At 41.5% G+C, this 13,214-nt stretch overlaps 1 protein-coding gene across 37 annotated transcripts in view; it reads right to left on the bottom strand.

Moving 5' to 3' along the window:
• Positions 1-13,214, bottom strand: part of NHS (NHS actin remodeling regulator) — a 501,937-nt gene continuing 488,723 nt past the window's right edge. For all 37 annotated transcript variants that reach the window (XM_044937036.2, XM_044937040.2, XM_044937048.2 and 34 more), the window contains 4 exons: positions 10,897-11,028; positions 6,537-9,503; positions 5,877-6,003; positions 1-3,323 (listed from right to left, as the gene is read on the bottom strand). In XM_044937036.2, the coding sequence (XP_044792971.2) occupies positions 2,714-3,323; positions 5,877-6,003; positions 6,537-9,503; positions 10,897-11,028 (3,836 nt within the window). In that variant the 3' untranslated portion in view covers positions 1-2,713. The remainder of the gene's footprint in view (positions 3,324-5,876; positions 6,004-6,536; positions 9,504-10,896; positions 11,029-13,214) is intronic.

The raw sequence follows: 13,214 nt of genomic DNA, 5'->3' as shown, positions 1-13,214 counted from the left end.
AATACTCTTTTGCACAATGAATTTTAAATCCATCTTTATCTGGGTTTTTTTTTTAATCTATGAAATATAAAATAGAGAAACTCTGCTATAGATTTTTAGAGTAAACAAAATAAGTAAAACTATATTCTAAGGGTTAGTTCTGTGATCATTACATATATATGCTCTTATTGCCTCACAATTCAAGTCAATATGTATTTTAAAATATATATGGTACCATTACTTAAATTAATATCAATAATAAGGTGACATATTTGTTAAAGCCAATTTGTGTTTTCTGTTCAAGATTTAGAATCACTTTTAAAGCCCACATACCTTTCTTTACACTAAAAAACCCCTAATCACACAAAAGCCATACTGCAAACGAACTGCTTTTATGAAAATTACAAAAGATCACCTATTGTGACTGGAAATGACTTCTTATCGCATTTGTCTAAAAACCTTATTTTTAAAAGTTTGCCAAGTGTACTTTTCAAAGCATGAGAAAAAAGTTATTCATGTTCCCATGTGATGTTAAACCATGCTGGTTTTCTTAACTAATGGGTTCCAATGAGAAATGATGGTCCATTTGTTCCAAACCCCCAAACATTTTTCTTTTAATAAAAAGTATAACATTTATAAATGTTCAAATGTATCCTTTATCAGGTAGCTTATCTATCCCTGCACAAGCATACACACACGCACGCACACACACACACACACACACACAGACACACACACATTCTCCCTCCTCTACCCCACCACCCCCAGCACCCCTTTTACATATAAGGATGACAAGAAATTAAGAAACACATTTTGATAGTGAAAACAGAATAAACTGGATTTTTTTTCCCCAAAGAAACAAACAGAAACCCAACAGCAATCAGATCCTGTAATTCTCACTCTGTAATGTCTTATAAAGTGTTTCTATTGAAAGACAGCATCTTCTTAGACCAGGCTTTCTCCTTCATATTGCATGAATTAAACCAAAACCACAAACCCCCTTTCACACATTCTACTTTCCCAAATACCACTTGCATAAGCTTAAAACCAGCTGCTTATCAATTTCTTGGTAACTCTGGTATGTTCTATCATTCTAATTACATTCTATTCTTTTATAAGCCATATTCCTTCTTAGTTCTCTACTTTCTACCTTCTCTCATTCAAAACATATTCCAAGTTCATAGCTGCTTATATTTCTGACATCATCTCCAACATTAGTATCAGTTCATGTTAAAATCACGGGTGTATAACCCATTGGCAGATTTCAACTTGTAATTACATTTTTTTTCAGTTTTAAGACAAGAAAATTCAAGTAATTTCAAGTAATTCAGCTTGTTTCCCTGCCTTCATTTTATCAGAGCACTTGCCCTGACATTTCTTGTCCCACCCACCACCCTCCCCTTTTGCCATCAAGCAGATAGAGTAAAATCAGACAAAAACTCAGTTGTATGTAGCATTGTGAACCAGAGATGCTCCCCAATCCCATTTAACAGTGAATATAAATAATGCATATACACATACCTATTTCCCAACTACGTTGTTCACAGTGTCATTTCTGTTAATTTTTAGGTAGCATGAATCTCATCAGCACAGAGAGAAAGCGTCACTGAAAACTCATTGCAGGTACTTACTGATAAATCCACAGCTCTGTGGCATGCTTATGTTTTATTTTTGTTCATTAAAGAACCTGGAGCTAATTGCTAAACTGTTGAAGGAGTTTAAAGATAATAGTCATCAGATTATGACTGTTTATGTCCCCAGCAGTGTAATATAAAATGGAACCTAAAAGTAACTACTGTTTCCCCTACTCATTCTCTTTAAAGCAATCCATTGAAAAATTGAAGTTAAAAGGACACTGTCGAGTGCTGTTGTTCAGGGCTTTGTATTGAAAATGATGACTTCTCTCACTAATTTTGTTTTTTAAATCAAAAGCATGCTTTTACTTCTGTTCAGATTACCACATGGCCCATCAGCCACGTGTTACCAGTAGTTTGTGTGGTGCTGCAATTTGTCACAAAAATGGTTAAGTCTGAATTCATTGTTTTAAATTAATCACATTTCACTATATGACCTCAAGATTTCCTTTATTTCACCAGTTTAAAAGTCATATTTGAGGTTTATCACTCAGAAATCATATTGGTGGACATTTAAATATGGTCTTCGATATGAAAATGGTATTCACAGAATACAATTATTACACTGTATTTGTTGTGTTCTATAAACAGTTGGTGTGTGGTAGATAATTGGCCACATGTCCACTCGTCATCGATAAATCTATTTACACATTTTTATCAAAAATATGGTATTTACATGTGTGTAGTTCTTCTAAATTTTGCTTTAGTCCATTTGAATGTAAAAATATACCAAACCTCCAGAGTAATTTCATCTTCATATGAATTATGACAGTGAGGGCTTTGTTTTCTGAATAGGCAGCTCTGGGAAAAAAATTTTCTAGGTTTTGTGAAAAGCACACATTTTAAAATTCTCTATTATCAAAAGGAATGAGACTGAGTAAATCAAACTATGCTAAAGAAAAATATGAAAGACAGTGCAGCTACTGAAAAACATAAGAAAGACCGAACCACCTTCCATTTCCCCAGAAAATATTTAGGAACTCGTTGGTAAACGTGATGGGACCCCACCACATGTTGACTTATCCCACGTCTTCCATTTTGTTCCTCCATCCTCATATGAGTAAGGATTTGGCCTTGGATAGCCAGCCTGGAGGGGTTGCCTACGTGGAGCTCTGGGAGGATCGGTCGTCGTGTGGGCTCCCGTCAGAGTTTTCGGTCTCACCCTCGGAGATTGCCTGCATGGGCGCGTTGTACAGCCTGCAGCGGACACTGTAGCGGCTGCTGCTGGCCGCAGGAGGAGCCCGGGAACGTCCAACCCTGGCCGATGCTGAGGTGGCAAAGTTCTTTGAGGAAAACCCTTCTGCATTAACCCGTGGGCAGCACGGAGAGAGGGGAGATAGTGCTTCAGTTCCCGGTGACCCCTGATGGGCCTCATGGGGGCTTTGGGGGGACTCCGCGGTGAGGTCCCCAGGAGGTTTGGGCAGGATGGGACTCTTCAGGATCTCAGTAGCAGACATACGGTAACTGGAATCTGAGCGACTGCCTTTCTTCAGGAGTAATAGCTTAAACTCTTCATTGGATGTGTTGGACTTTTTGGCATTTCGGTAGATGAGGCCAGGAGACCTCTGGCTGTTTGGGGTGGTCACATTGCTGTTGGGCGAGGTGACAGAACCGGCACTGTTGCTGCTACTGCTGCCCAGGGAAGCTCTCGATTTACTGCGGACAGACATGTCCCCAGAATCTTTTCTTCCAAGTACTTTCCTCTTGGACCTTTTAAGAAGGGGAAAAATCTCAGTCCACAATACATTTGGATGAAACTAAAAGTGTTAAGTCACATTCCTGCATCCCCTTAAAGAGCAGTTCGGTGCCCCCTGTCGGCTGGGATACTAAGCATTAGGGCCACAGACATGAGGAGTAAGACCCAACCCTTGTACTTGCAGCCTGCGGGAAATTCTCCAATAACCAGTGGACAGGAATTAGGTTTATGGAAGGGACCGTTTCAAATAATGACTCATGTGGAGGCTAGAGGTTTTAGAGGAGGACTTACTGGCATGTTTCACAAAAGTATAAAAAACTACTGCTGAGTTCTGGTTAGCATGTAGATGGTGAAGGACTGTCCCCTTCATTCAGCCTGTCTCTGTATTACAGATGAAATACTCTGATGTCTGGGACTGGCTTCCCGTGAATACTGGGAGAGCAAAGTGGATGGAGGTATGGATGGGACAGGACTAGCTACAGGCTGATGGTTGATAGGCTTGGGTGATAGACATGTCTGTGTGTGTGTTTAGGTGGGGAGGAGGGGTGGGTGAATTATACTATTCTGTCTACTTTTAAAATTCCTCCATATAAAGATATTCCTTCCATGACTCCTTAAATAAGTCGATCTATTTTGGCTGCAAATACCATTTTCCATAGCTACCTAGGAATGTCAACACTCTATTAATCAGTATCTAGGCCACCTCCGGAGCTCTTAAAGCTCTGTGCACTATAAGCTCTCAAGAAAAGAAAATGTTTCTTGTCACTGTGCTGCACATAAATAAATGCTGCCTAAATGTAAATCTAAGATTGCCAAACTCTGTTAAGTCTACCAAACCTAGGCACCCATCCATCATTGTATTATTTCTTTAGCTAAAATAAACAGGCATAAATTTAGTGATCTTAATCATGAGTCAGCATGACTTCAGTTCATTGAAACGTACTGGTGACTTGCTTTCTCACCAACCTAAAAACCTGTAGGTTACAGAAAATGTCAGCTTTGCAATTGGAGACCAGCCTGATTTTCATGTACTGGAAGCTCTGTGGTTACTACCTTGTGTATGCCAGTGTCTGGCACTCCAATAAGGTAGGGATTTCAAATTAATGTCTGCTTGTGGTATCTATCATATTCTAGACAATGACATGATACTGTATCATCAGAACAGAACGCATGAGCTATAGGTACCCTATTTACAGCAAGGGAATAGGTACACAGGTTTTAAGTGACTCAAGACTGGATAAGTGGCAGCATTGGGTTTCAATTCAATGTCCTTCTGACTCTACTCCTTACATTCTGTCCACTCTTCTAGACACTAGCATTGGTTCTTTAACTCACACAGCATTTAATAACTTGTCCTAAGGTTGGGGATAAAAGCGGGTGAGGGGAATGTAACTGGGGACAAAGAAAAATAATGATTCTTCATTCTCCGAATAGAAAGGTGAGCCTGCTAAGGTCTACACAGAATGTGCTTGTGAGCAGTGCTCCTTCTTTATGAGAGACCCACATGAAGAGAAAACATGAGTTCCCCTAGGAGGTATGATCCTGGGGAAAAAAACAGTGGTAAGCTACTTGAGAAGAACTTGCTTCACAGTATAACTCCATGAGGAAGACAAGACAGTTCCCAAGTTTTGTCCCTTGGGAGCCGCATCTAGGTCACTGAGACCTAGTGAAGTAGGCAGTCGCAGCTGTGAAAGGAGTAGGCATGCTCTGGACAGCTCAGTCTGATACGGGCTCAGTTTCCAAGGGCTAGTTCCTGCTCTGTTCTTTGGTCACAGCTTGTAAGGAGTGTTCTTGCAAATAGGGGCTCTGATCACAGGGGTGCGGGGACTGATGAGAGAATGTGAATGATCAGCATGGAAGCAGCCCAGAGGACATCCCCTATTCATGGGATGCTGCTGCTGCTAAGTCGCTTCAGTCATGTCTGACTCTCTGCGACCCCATAGACAGAAGCCCACCAGGCTCCTCCGTCCCTGGGATTCTCCAGGCAAGAACACTGGGATGGAGGAGCCTGGTATGGAGCGTTAAATCTAGAGAAGGCCAGTGTTATTAAAGAAAAGTTTTAGGAAGAGGGGGGGAAAAGAGAGTAGTGATTAGTTGTTGTGGACTGTGAAATGGGCAGGTTTCTACACTGTCTTGTTTTAAATCTGGGGCTGTGTGTAGTGAGTCAACTTACCTCTGCTAGTGTAGGGTTATAGTTTTGAGCATGTTTTTTAGGTTAAGAAATTATTTAAAAGTCAGGGATTACACTAGAATTTGAGTTTTCACTCTTAAGTTACTTGACCACAAATTGCTTTCAAATAAAAACTTGTTCCAGAACATCTTTCCTCTGGGGGAAAAAACAGCTTCCCTCAGCAGTTCTTAGGAAAGTCTCTCAATTGAAGTCTACCTCACTACATATAAAGCCACATATTTCTCAACTTGAATATAAGTCTATCAATTTGATTTGGAAAAATAATTTTTTTCCTTGTGTTTTTTGAGGAATGTATTACTAGTACCCAAGGCTTTTCCATATTTGCATTTGATGAGAAGCATCATCAGAAGCGAAACCTTTGGTGTCGTTGCCTCACCTGTGAATAACTGCAAACAAATCCTCAGTTGTTCGAGGTTTGTTGGGAGACACGAACACACTTTCTGCTTCAGCCTGAGAGTCTTCACTTAATGGTGAGATCACAGAGTCATCACTCGGTGACGATTCTTAAATTAAGAACAAAAGCATCTTTAGGAAGAAGTCACCTGGCACATTGCTGGGCTTCACTCACTTGGGGAACAATAAACAGCAGTTACCTGGCTGCCATTTTTACAATGAAAGAGCTATCACTTAGTCCCTCCATAACAAAAGCTTTGATCGTAATTGTTTTAGTAAGTTAAAAAGGAGGAGGGATTTGTCTTACATATTGTGGTGCTCCTATGTTGGGTGCATATATATTTATAATTGTTATATCTTCTTCTTGGATTGATCCTTTGATCATTCTGTAGTGTCCTTCTTTGTCTCTTTTCACAGCCTTTGTTTTAAAGTCTATTTTATCTGATATGAGTATTGCTACAAACCAATACAATATTGTAAAGTAATTTGCCTCCAATTAAAATAAATAAATTTATATTTTAAAAAAAAGGAGGAGGGAAAGCAATACCCAGGGCTGTACTGTATTATGGGGAAGAGAAGAAAGAACACTTCAGGAAGTGCCAAGAGACACCTTTCCATTGTGACAAAGGTGTCAACAACTGACCTTTCAGTGAAACCTCATCCACACTTCCTTGGGTCTCCTCTGCTCCGCTGTTATCAGAGGCACTTTTGGCTGAAATCCCTGAAGCAATATTTTCCTGCTCAGAACACTTTTCAGGGCATGGATTTATAGTTGATATCTCTGCTTCGGAGCTGATATTCCCAGGCACTTTGTCATGGTGGTGGCTCATCCCAAGTTGACGCTTAAGTTGATAGCCTATGTCTGTGACTCGAGTTGGAGAGTCTGACTGAGGTGTGAGCACATCCACAGACTCTGGGGGTGCAGCTTCCTCGCGATCTACAAAAGACAACTTCTGGACCTGCGCTAGGGCTCCATCCGGACCAGCTCCATATTGCAGTGTCTTACCATCTGAATCATTTGGGCAAGCAGCAGAGACCCTCTGAAAGCCTTCCGTGAGAAAGTCACAACTTTTACTTGGTTTGTTTTCTGAAACAGGCTCACTCTCCATATGCATTTGGTCTCTTGTGACACTTGAATCTAGAAGATTGCTACCAGCTGAGGTTACTGTTTCTGGATCACAATGATGCTTCACATCAAAAGTATGTTTTTTTTCTAACTGTAGTTTATCTGGTCCCATCTCAACTGCAGAGGAGTCTAAAAAGGACAGGATGGTGTCTTCAGTGGTGTACTGACATGGTAATGATTTCTTAATCACGTGTGGCCTAATCTTACCTGTGGTGAGAGTGCTTTCCTCCAGGTAGGGGAGATCTGTGTTGTTGCCTTCTTTTTGCTTAACTTCTTCAGATTTACTGATGGACCTAAGGTTAACTGATTTCAGGACCGTGGGTGTAATTGCAAGAGACGGTGGAGGATTGGACCTCAGAGTTTCTCCTACTGTGTTCTGCTTATTATGACTGAAGACGTGTAGTGGGTGGCGGTGGTGGAATGGTTTGTTCAAGACATTATGAAGAGCACTTAGGTCAAGATGGGTAGGAGGTATAATTGGAAGTTCCAGATCTTTACTTAGTGACAGAGTGCCATCTTTTAAAGAGGGTTGCTGGAGGGAAGATTTCCTTTCTGGGACTTTCGGCTTTCTTTTGCTGCCTCCAGGAGACAGTGGGCCAGAAAAGAAAGCAGTAGGGAAAGAGGATGTTGGCGTTTCAGACTGGCTGGAGTAGCCACTTGATGGAGATGCCAGGCCAGCCAGCTTTTCTGGTGAAGCCAGTTTAAACTCATTGTCGACAGAAGGAAGGGAGGGGGTGGTGGCTCTAGATTCTGACTGGGATGTTTGGGATTCAGAACTCTCTGGAGATTTAATGCATTCGATAACAGTGGTACCTGTAGCAGTGCTTGAATTCGATAAAGATCTGTAAGGGTCATTTGTTTTCAAGTCATTTAGAAGCCAGAGGTCTGCATAGTGAGTTGATTCAGCACCTTCATCTTTGAATGGTGGAACATCTGGAGTGTCTAACTGAGGTTCCTTAATACCATGTTCATTCTGGTTCATCCACGAAGGTTCTGGCTTGGTGGGAAGATTGGCATTTTCCATTCGAGAAGGTGTGTTGGAGAAATCGAGAGGCAGCTTCATTTCCCTGGAACTGTGAGGCAGGAGCTGGCCACTGCTTGTCTTTGGTTCTTTCTTCTCAGAAGTGTCTGCATTTCCGTCAGACTTCCTCAATGATGAGCTACGTTTAGGTGGAGTTGGCTTTGCCTTTGGTTTCCTGAAAGAGATGCTTGGTCTCCCCTGCCTCCTGTGGTCTAAGTAGTCCTGCCAGGCACAGTCTGAAAGTGCAGGAGGAACCCCAACGCCCTGGCCGTTCTCCGGGCCCAGGGCTGCATAGTGACAGACATAATTCTTACTGCCTTTGAGACCACAGTCAAAGTGCATGGAGGTGTAGTATCCTTCTGTGTCCACTGAAAAGTGAGAGCTGGTGTCAGCTTTGTCCGACGGAGACTTTTCCAGAAAGCTGTCATAAGTGGCCATGCTCGTGAAGCTTGGGCAGCCCAGGCTGTCTGCCTTGGGACGCTCAGGACTAAAATCCTGGCGGCAGGAGGCGTCGTGATGATGGTGTAGGTAATTCCACTCGCTGTCGCTCGTGTTGCTATTGTTGGGGTCGTCCAACAGGTCTGCCACCGTGGAGGTAAAGGAGTTTGTCCGGTGGCCTCTCACTTTCTCCAATTGGTCGTTGTACTGCTCTGTCACGAAGACACTGGTGTCCTCGTTAGCATGAGGGGCCGTGTTGAGTGACAACTCCGAGTCACAGTGTGAAGAGCCAGTGAGGGGAGGCGAAGCTGCAGGAGGGATCGTCTCTGAGGTCTGTGAGGGGCATGTGGAGCTGCTCCCGCTCCAGTTGCCACTGGATGACTGGTGGTCATCTTTCTGGTCCATGTGGCTGCTGAGGAGGACGCCAGCTGTGGAAATGCAGTGGATGGGGCTCCCAAAGGTGTCCGAGTTGGAGGAGATGTCGCAGCTGCCAGAATCGGCAGCCATCCGGGACAGACGCGACCTCCCTCTCTCATTTAACTTGTGCTGGGGGCTGTGAAGATGTTGAGAACAGGCCAGGCTCAAAGCAGGCTGGTGCTCCTGTGCACTGGGGCTGTTGGGGGCCTCACTGCAATCGGTAAGGGTTCTTTCTTGGTCTCCCACGAAAGGCTCCCCCTCTTCATATGCTGAGGGTTTAGCACCAACTTTGGGCTCAGCATCCCCACCTCTGTTGCCCTCCCTGGGAAGGCTCCGAGATCTCGTGCGGCTGCTCACTGCAGTAGTAAACACGGTGTCACCTTTGTCTGCCAGTGCAGAAATGTTGCCAGCAGAATGAGAAAGGGAAGCTGCAATACTTTGACCTCTTTGAGCTCTGATTCTTCTTCTGGATGGAGCAGCAATCAGAATATCCTCAGTTTGGCACTCCGAGTCCCTGGTTCCAGACCTCCTGTTGACAGTGTTGGAAGGGTCTGGATTTGTGTGCACAATCACATTCCTTTCCCTGGCCACAGGTGATTCATCAGAATCTAGGGCACATGGAAAGGCACAGTGAGATACTTTATACATCAGCAGATGAACAGACATTCTGAGAGCTGTCCACAAGTTTGGATGCTAGCATGTTGAAGTTTTTCTTACAGGAAAAAAAAAAAATCAGTGTATAAAATGAGGAGAAAGTTACAATGCTTTGGGCAGTCTCTCTCTGTCCCTTTGCCTCTCTGATTCTCTCTCTCTATATATATACACAGAAATACACACTGTATGTATATATGTATATACACTAAGAGAAGAGAAGTATTTATATCTCTTGTGATTTCTCTCTCTTCACGATCAAATTACTTTACCCCAGTAGGTCTAATATTTTTTAAGTAAAATACATCTTGTTTTTTTGGCCACTATACACTTTTATTTCTTGATATAAGCATAATGAAATAAAAATCATAGAATTCATTATGATATAATCTTATATACAAGAGATACTATCATAATAATTTTTAAAATTATAGGAAGAGATATCCTAAGTACATTTAACAAAAAAAAATAGAAAAACTGTAACCCAGGGTATCATGTTATCAATATTCAATATTTGAATATGCTTAAAATTTACCTTTTAAAATAATTAATGTCATAGAGTATATCTCTCTTCAGACAAATCTATACTTTTCTAAAAGAGTCTTTCACTGAATCTTGTTTTGCTTAATTTCTACCTTCAGAATATTTTTACAAGTTAGCAAAATACTATATTTCAGCCATAAAATCTGAATATGCATGCTAATTAGCTTCAATCGCGTCTGACTCTTTGTGACCCCATGGACTGTAGCCTGCCAGGCTCCTCTGTCCATGGGATTCTCCAGGCAAGAATACTGGAGTGGGTTTCCATGCCCTCCTCCAGGGGATCTTCCTGACCCAGGAACAAACCCACATCTCTTACGTCTCCTGCATTGGCAGGTGGGTTCTTTACCACTAGCGCTACCTCAGTTCAGTTCAGTTCAGTTCAGCTGCTCAGTCGTGTCCGACTCTTTGTGACCCCATGAATTGCAGCACACCAGGCCTCCCTGTCCATCACCAACTCCCGGAGTCCATCCAAATTCATGTGCATCGAGTCGGTGATGCCATCCAGACATCTCATCCTCTGTCGTCCCCTTCTCCTCCTGCCCCCAATCCCTCCCAGCATCAAGGTCTTTTCCAATGCATATATGAGTAAATCCATAAAGTCAAGCTTTCACAGTCAAGAATGCAAATTTAAAAAGTAATACTACCTGGCTTACTGAACACAAAACAAGTACACATCATTTCAAAACCTCTATGAGTTACAATAATAGTTGATGTTTTTAAGGAAGCTGGTTAAAGGCCGGCTTCCATTATGTGTCCATATAATTGGCACCCGACAGAATGTTAACCATTAACAGTTTTATACCACACCTATTTCTTGCTGGACTCTTCTGGGGATACCCGAAATGGTTTTCCTCCTCCTCAGTTTTCGTCTCCGCTGTAGCACAGATTGTGAATGAACAAGAGAGCAGCGTATACTAGCCTCTCTGTCAAAACCGACTCCTGCAACCCACAAATAGGTCTCATTAGCCTTTAGGAATGGCAAACAAATTTTCATTTGCTTGAAACACAATGATATTTATTGATTGGAAGGAAGGAAGAGTTTGGATTAAGCCTGTAAACAAATATAAGGGAGCCCTTATTCAGCTCTTATTTAAATTATGCTATAGTACATTAAGCTTTACTTCTAAATGCAGCTCGCCACAATAGCTTGCACTGCCAAAAGTAACAAGCCAAGAAGGAAAATCAAAAGACAGAGGAGAGAAAAATAACATCAAAGAATCATTCTCACACAGAAATGGCTCCTTAAGGACTTCTACAACCTTTAGTTACTTACTGGTCTCTTTCTGGGCTTTCTGAAGTGGATATCTTTGCACAGCACAGACAGACAAATATACCACCTGTCTGTCTGTCTCTGTCTCTCTCTCACACATATACACACACACCACCACCACCACCTGTGAGGAAAACAACAACCTAGAGATGTGTTTTTAAAATCATCATGTAACTGCCTATTTCTTCTGCTACCTAAATTGGACACCTTTTGGTTTAGCAACAGTGTCTCATCAATAAAACATACAAGGCAGTCCCCACTTCTTCACTTAAGTGGACCTACTTTCTGTACCAACTGTCAGTAAAGCTGAAATTCCCAGTCTTTACACATGTGTCTGTTTTCTTTTGTAAATACAGGAAGCAAACCATGATTCTCATTAGTTTCTCTTTCCATGGTCTCTTGACACACTAATGCAGCCCTTTCAAAACTAGAATGATGCAGGAGGTGAGGAACTTGAACTGCCATATGCCAAAAGTGCTTTGGAATCTGGTTGCCTCTTCATGTATCCTGATTGTTGAACATGGGGCAGGATGGTCTGTTAAACCTTTGTTCGGTTATGTAATGAAATGGTTTGAGTTCTGCTTAGCTTCACAGTAATAACAGTTTCTAGAACTCATGTTGAAAAATCTGAATGAGATATCATATGATGAATAATTTCAAATGCTATCAGAGAATTCATACTAATGAAATTTTCCTTTTTTAGTTCCAACCAGAGATTAAAATCCTTCCTTCTGATCATAATAATTACATTACAGACATAGATATTTTGTGTCATATGGACATAATTGACAACTTTCTCATTAAAGTTCTTGAAATCAACATATAATCTAGGCTTGAGCCTGAGAGTTCCTGAAATAAAGCAGAAGGAAAGATCTTTCATTTTCCTGAATCACAAGACCTATAATCAAAGGACTAAATTTGAAAACAAAATTTTACTTACAGTGCCATGAAGAAAGCAGGTGCTGCTAATAATCAGATGTTTCCAGAACTGAAAGTTAGTTTAAGAGGATGCCAAAATGATCAATTTTGACAGCCATCTCATTTAGATTATGGAGATCAGATAAAGTGTACATCTCTAGGATAATTTATCCTACAAGTTGAATAGGTCATCAGGAAAATTAACTCCCAGCTCACAATCAGCCAATCAACTAGAACTCCTACTTGTCAGGAAGAAAACAGTATCCACCCTGATACCTGGTCATCATTTGCTCCCCACTTTATATGAGAGAAATTTGAGTGAGGTTAGTAATGGCCATGTCCAAAATGCATCCTGAACAACATACAATCTTCAGTTATTACATGTTACCAGGATGGAAGTCAGTCATAAAATAGCCATTTTGAGCTTCTCAACGTAAGTTAGAATTTAACTATTAGAGATGCTTAAAGAAACCCCAATGGATAGATCATTTAATTTCCATCTTTGAAAGTGAGACTGTTTTACAGCAACATTTCGCTTACAGCTAAGGCTACCACATTGGAAAATCACCAATTCTGAATTTTTCAATTGCTGCCAATAAATTTTCCAAGAAAAGTCCACACAGGCTTGCCTTTGACTTAGACTAATATCCCAACTTTCAGTACACAGGAGGAGAAAAGCAGAGGGTGAACAGAAGACAGGCTTGCTGGGTTTAGAGCAGAATTCAGCCTTCATCTATGAATCCATGTATTTTTAGGTCAAAAATCAGTAAAAGCAGTGCAGAAGTCTAAATGATCTTTTAAACAAGCCTACCTCCATCCAAGGAAGCATGAAAGTAAGATTTTATAGTTGATCTATAGGATCATTACTCGAAGTTTTAGAAATCTGGGGCTTGCTGCTTTCTCTCTGGCAGTGCCTCACATCATTACCATATGATTA

This window comes from Bubalus bubalis, chromosome X (assembly GCF_019923935.1).
Source record: "Bubalus bubalis isolate 160015118507 breed Murrah chromosome X, NDDB_SH_1, whole genome shotgun sequence".
In the NCBI taxonomy this organism is placed as follows: Eukaryota; Metazoa; Chordata; class Mammalia; order Artiodactyla; family Bovidae; genus Bubalus; species Bubalus bubalis.
This window is presented reverse-complemented; position numbering and strand designations above follow the sequence as displayed.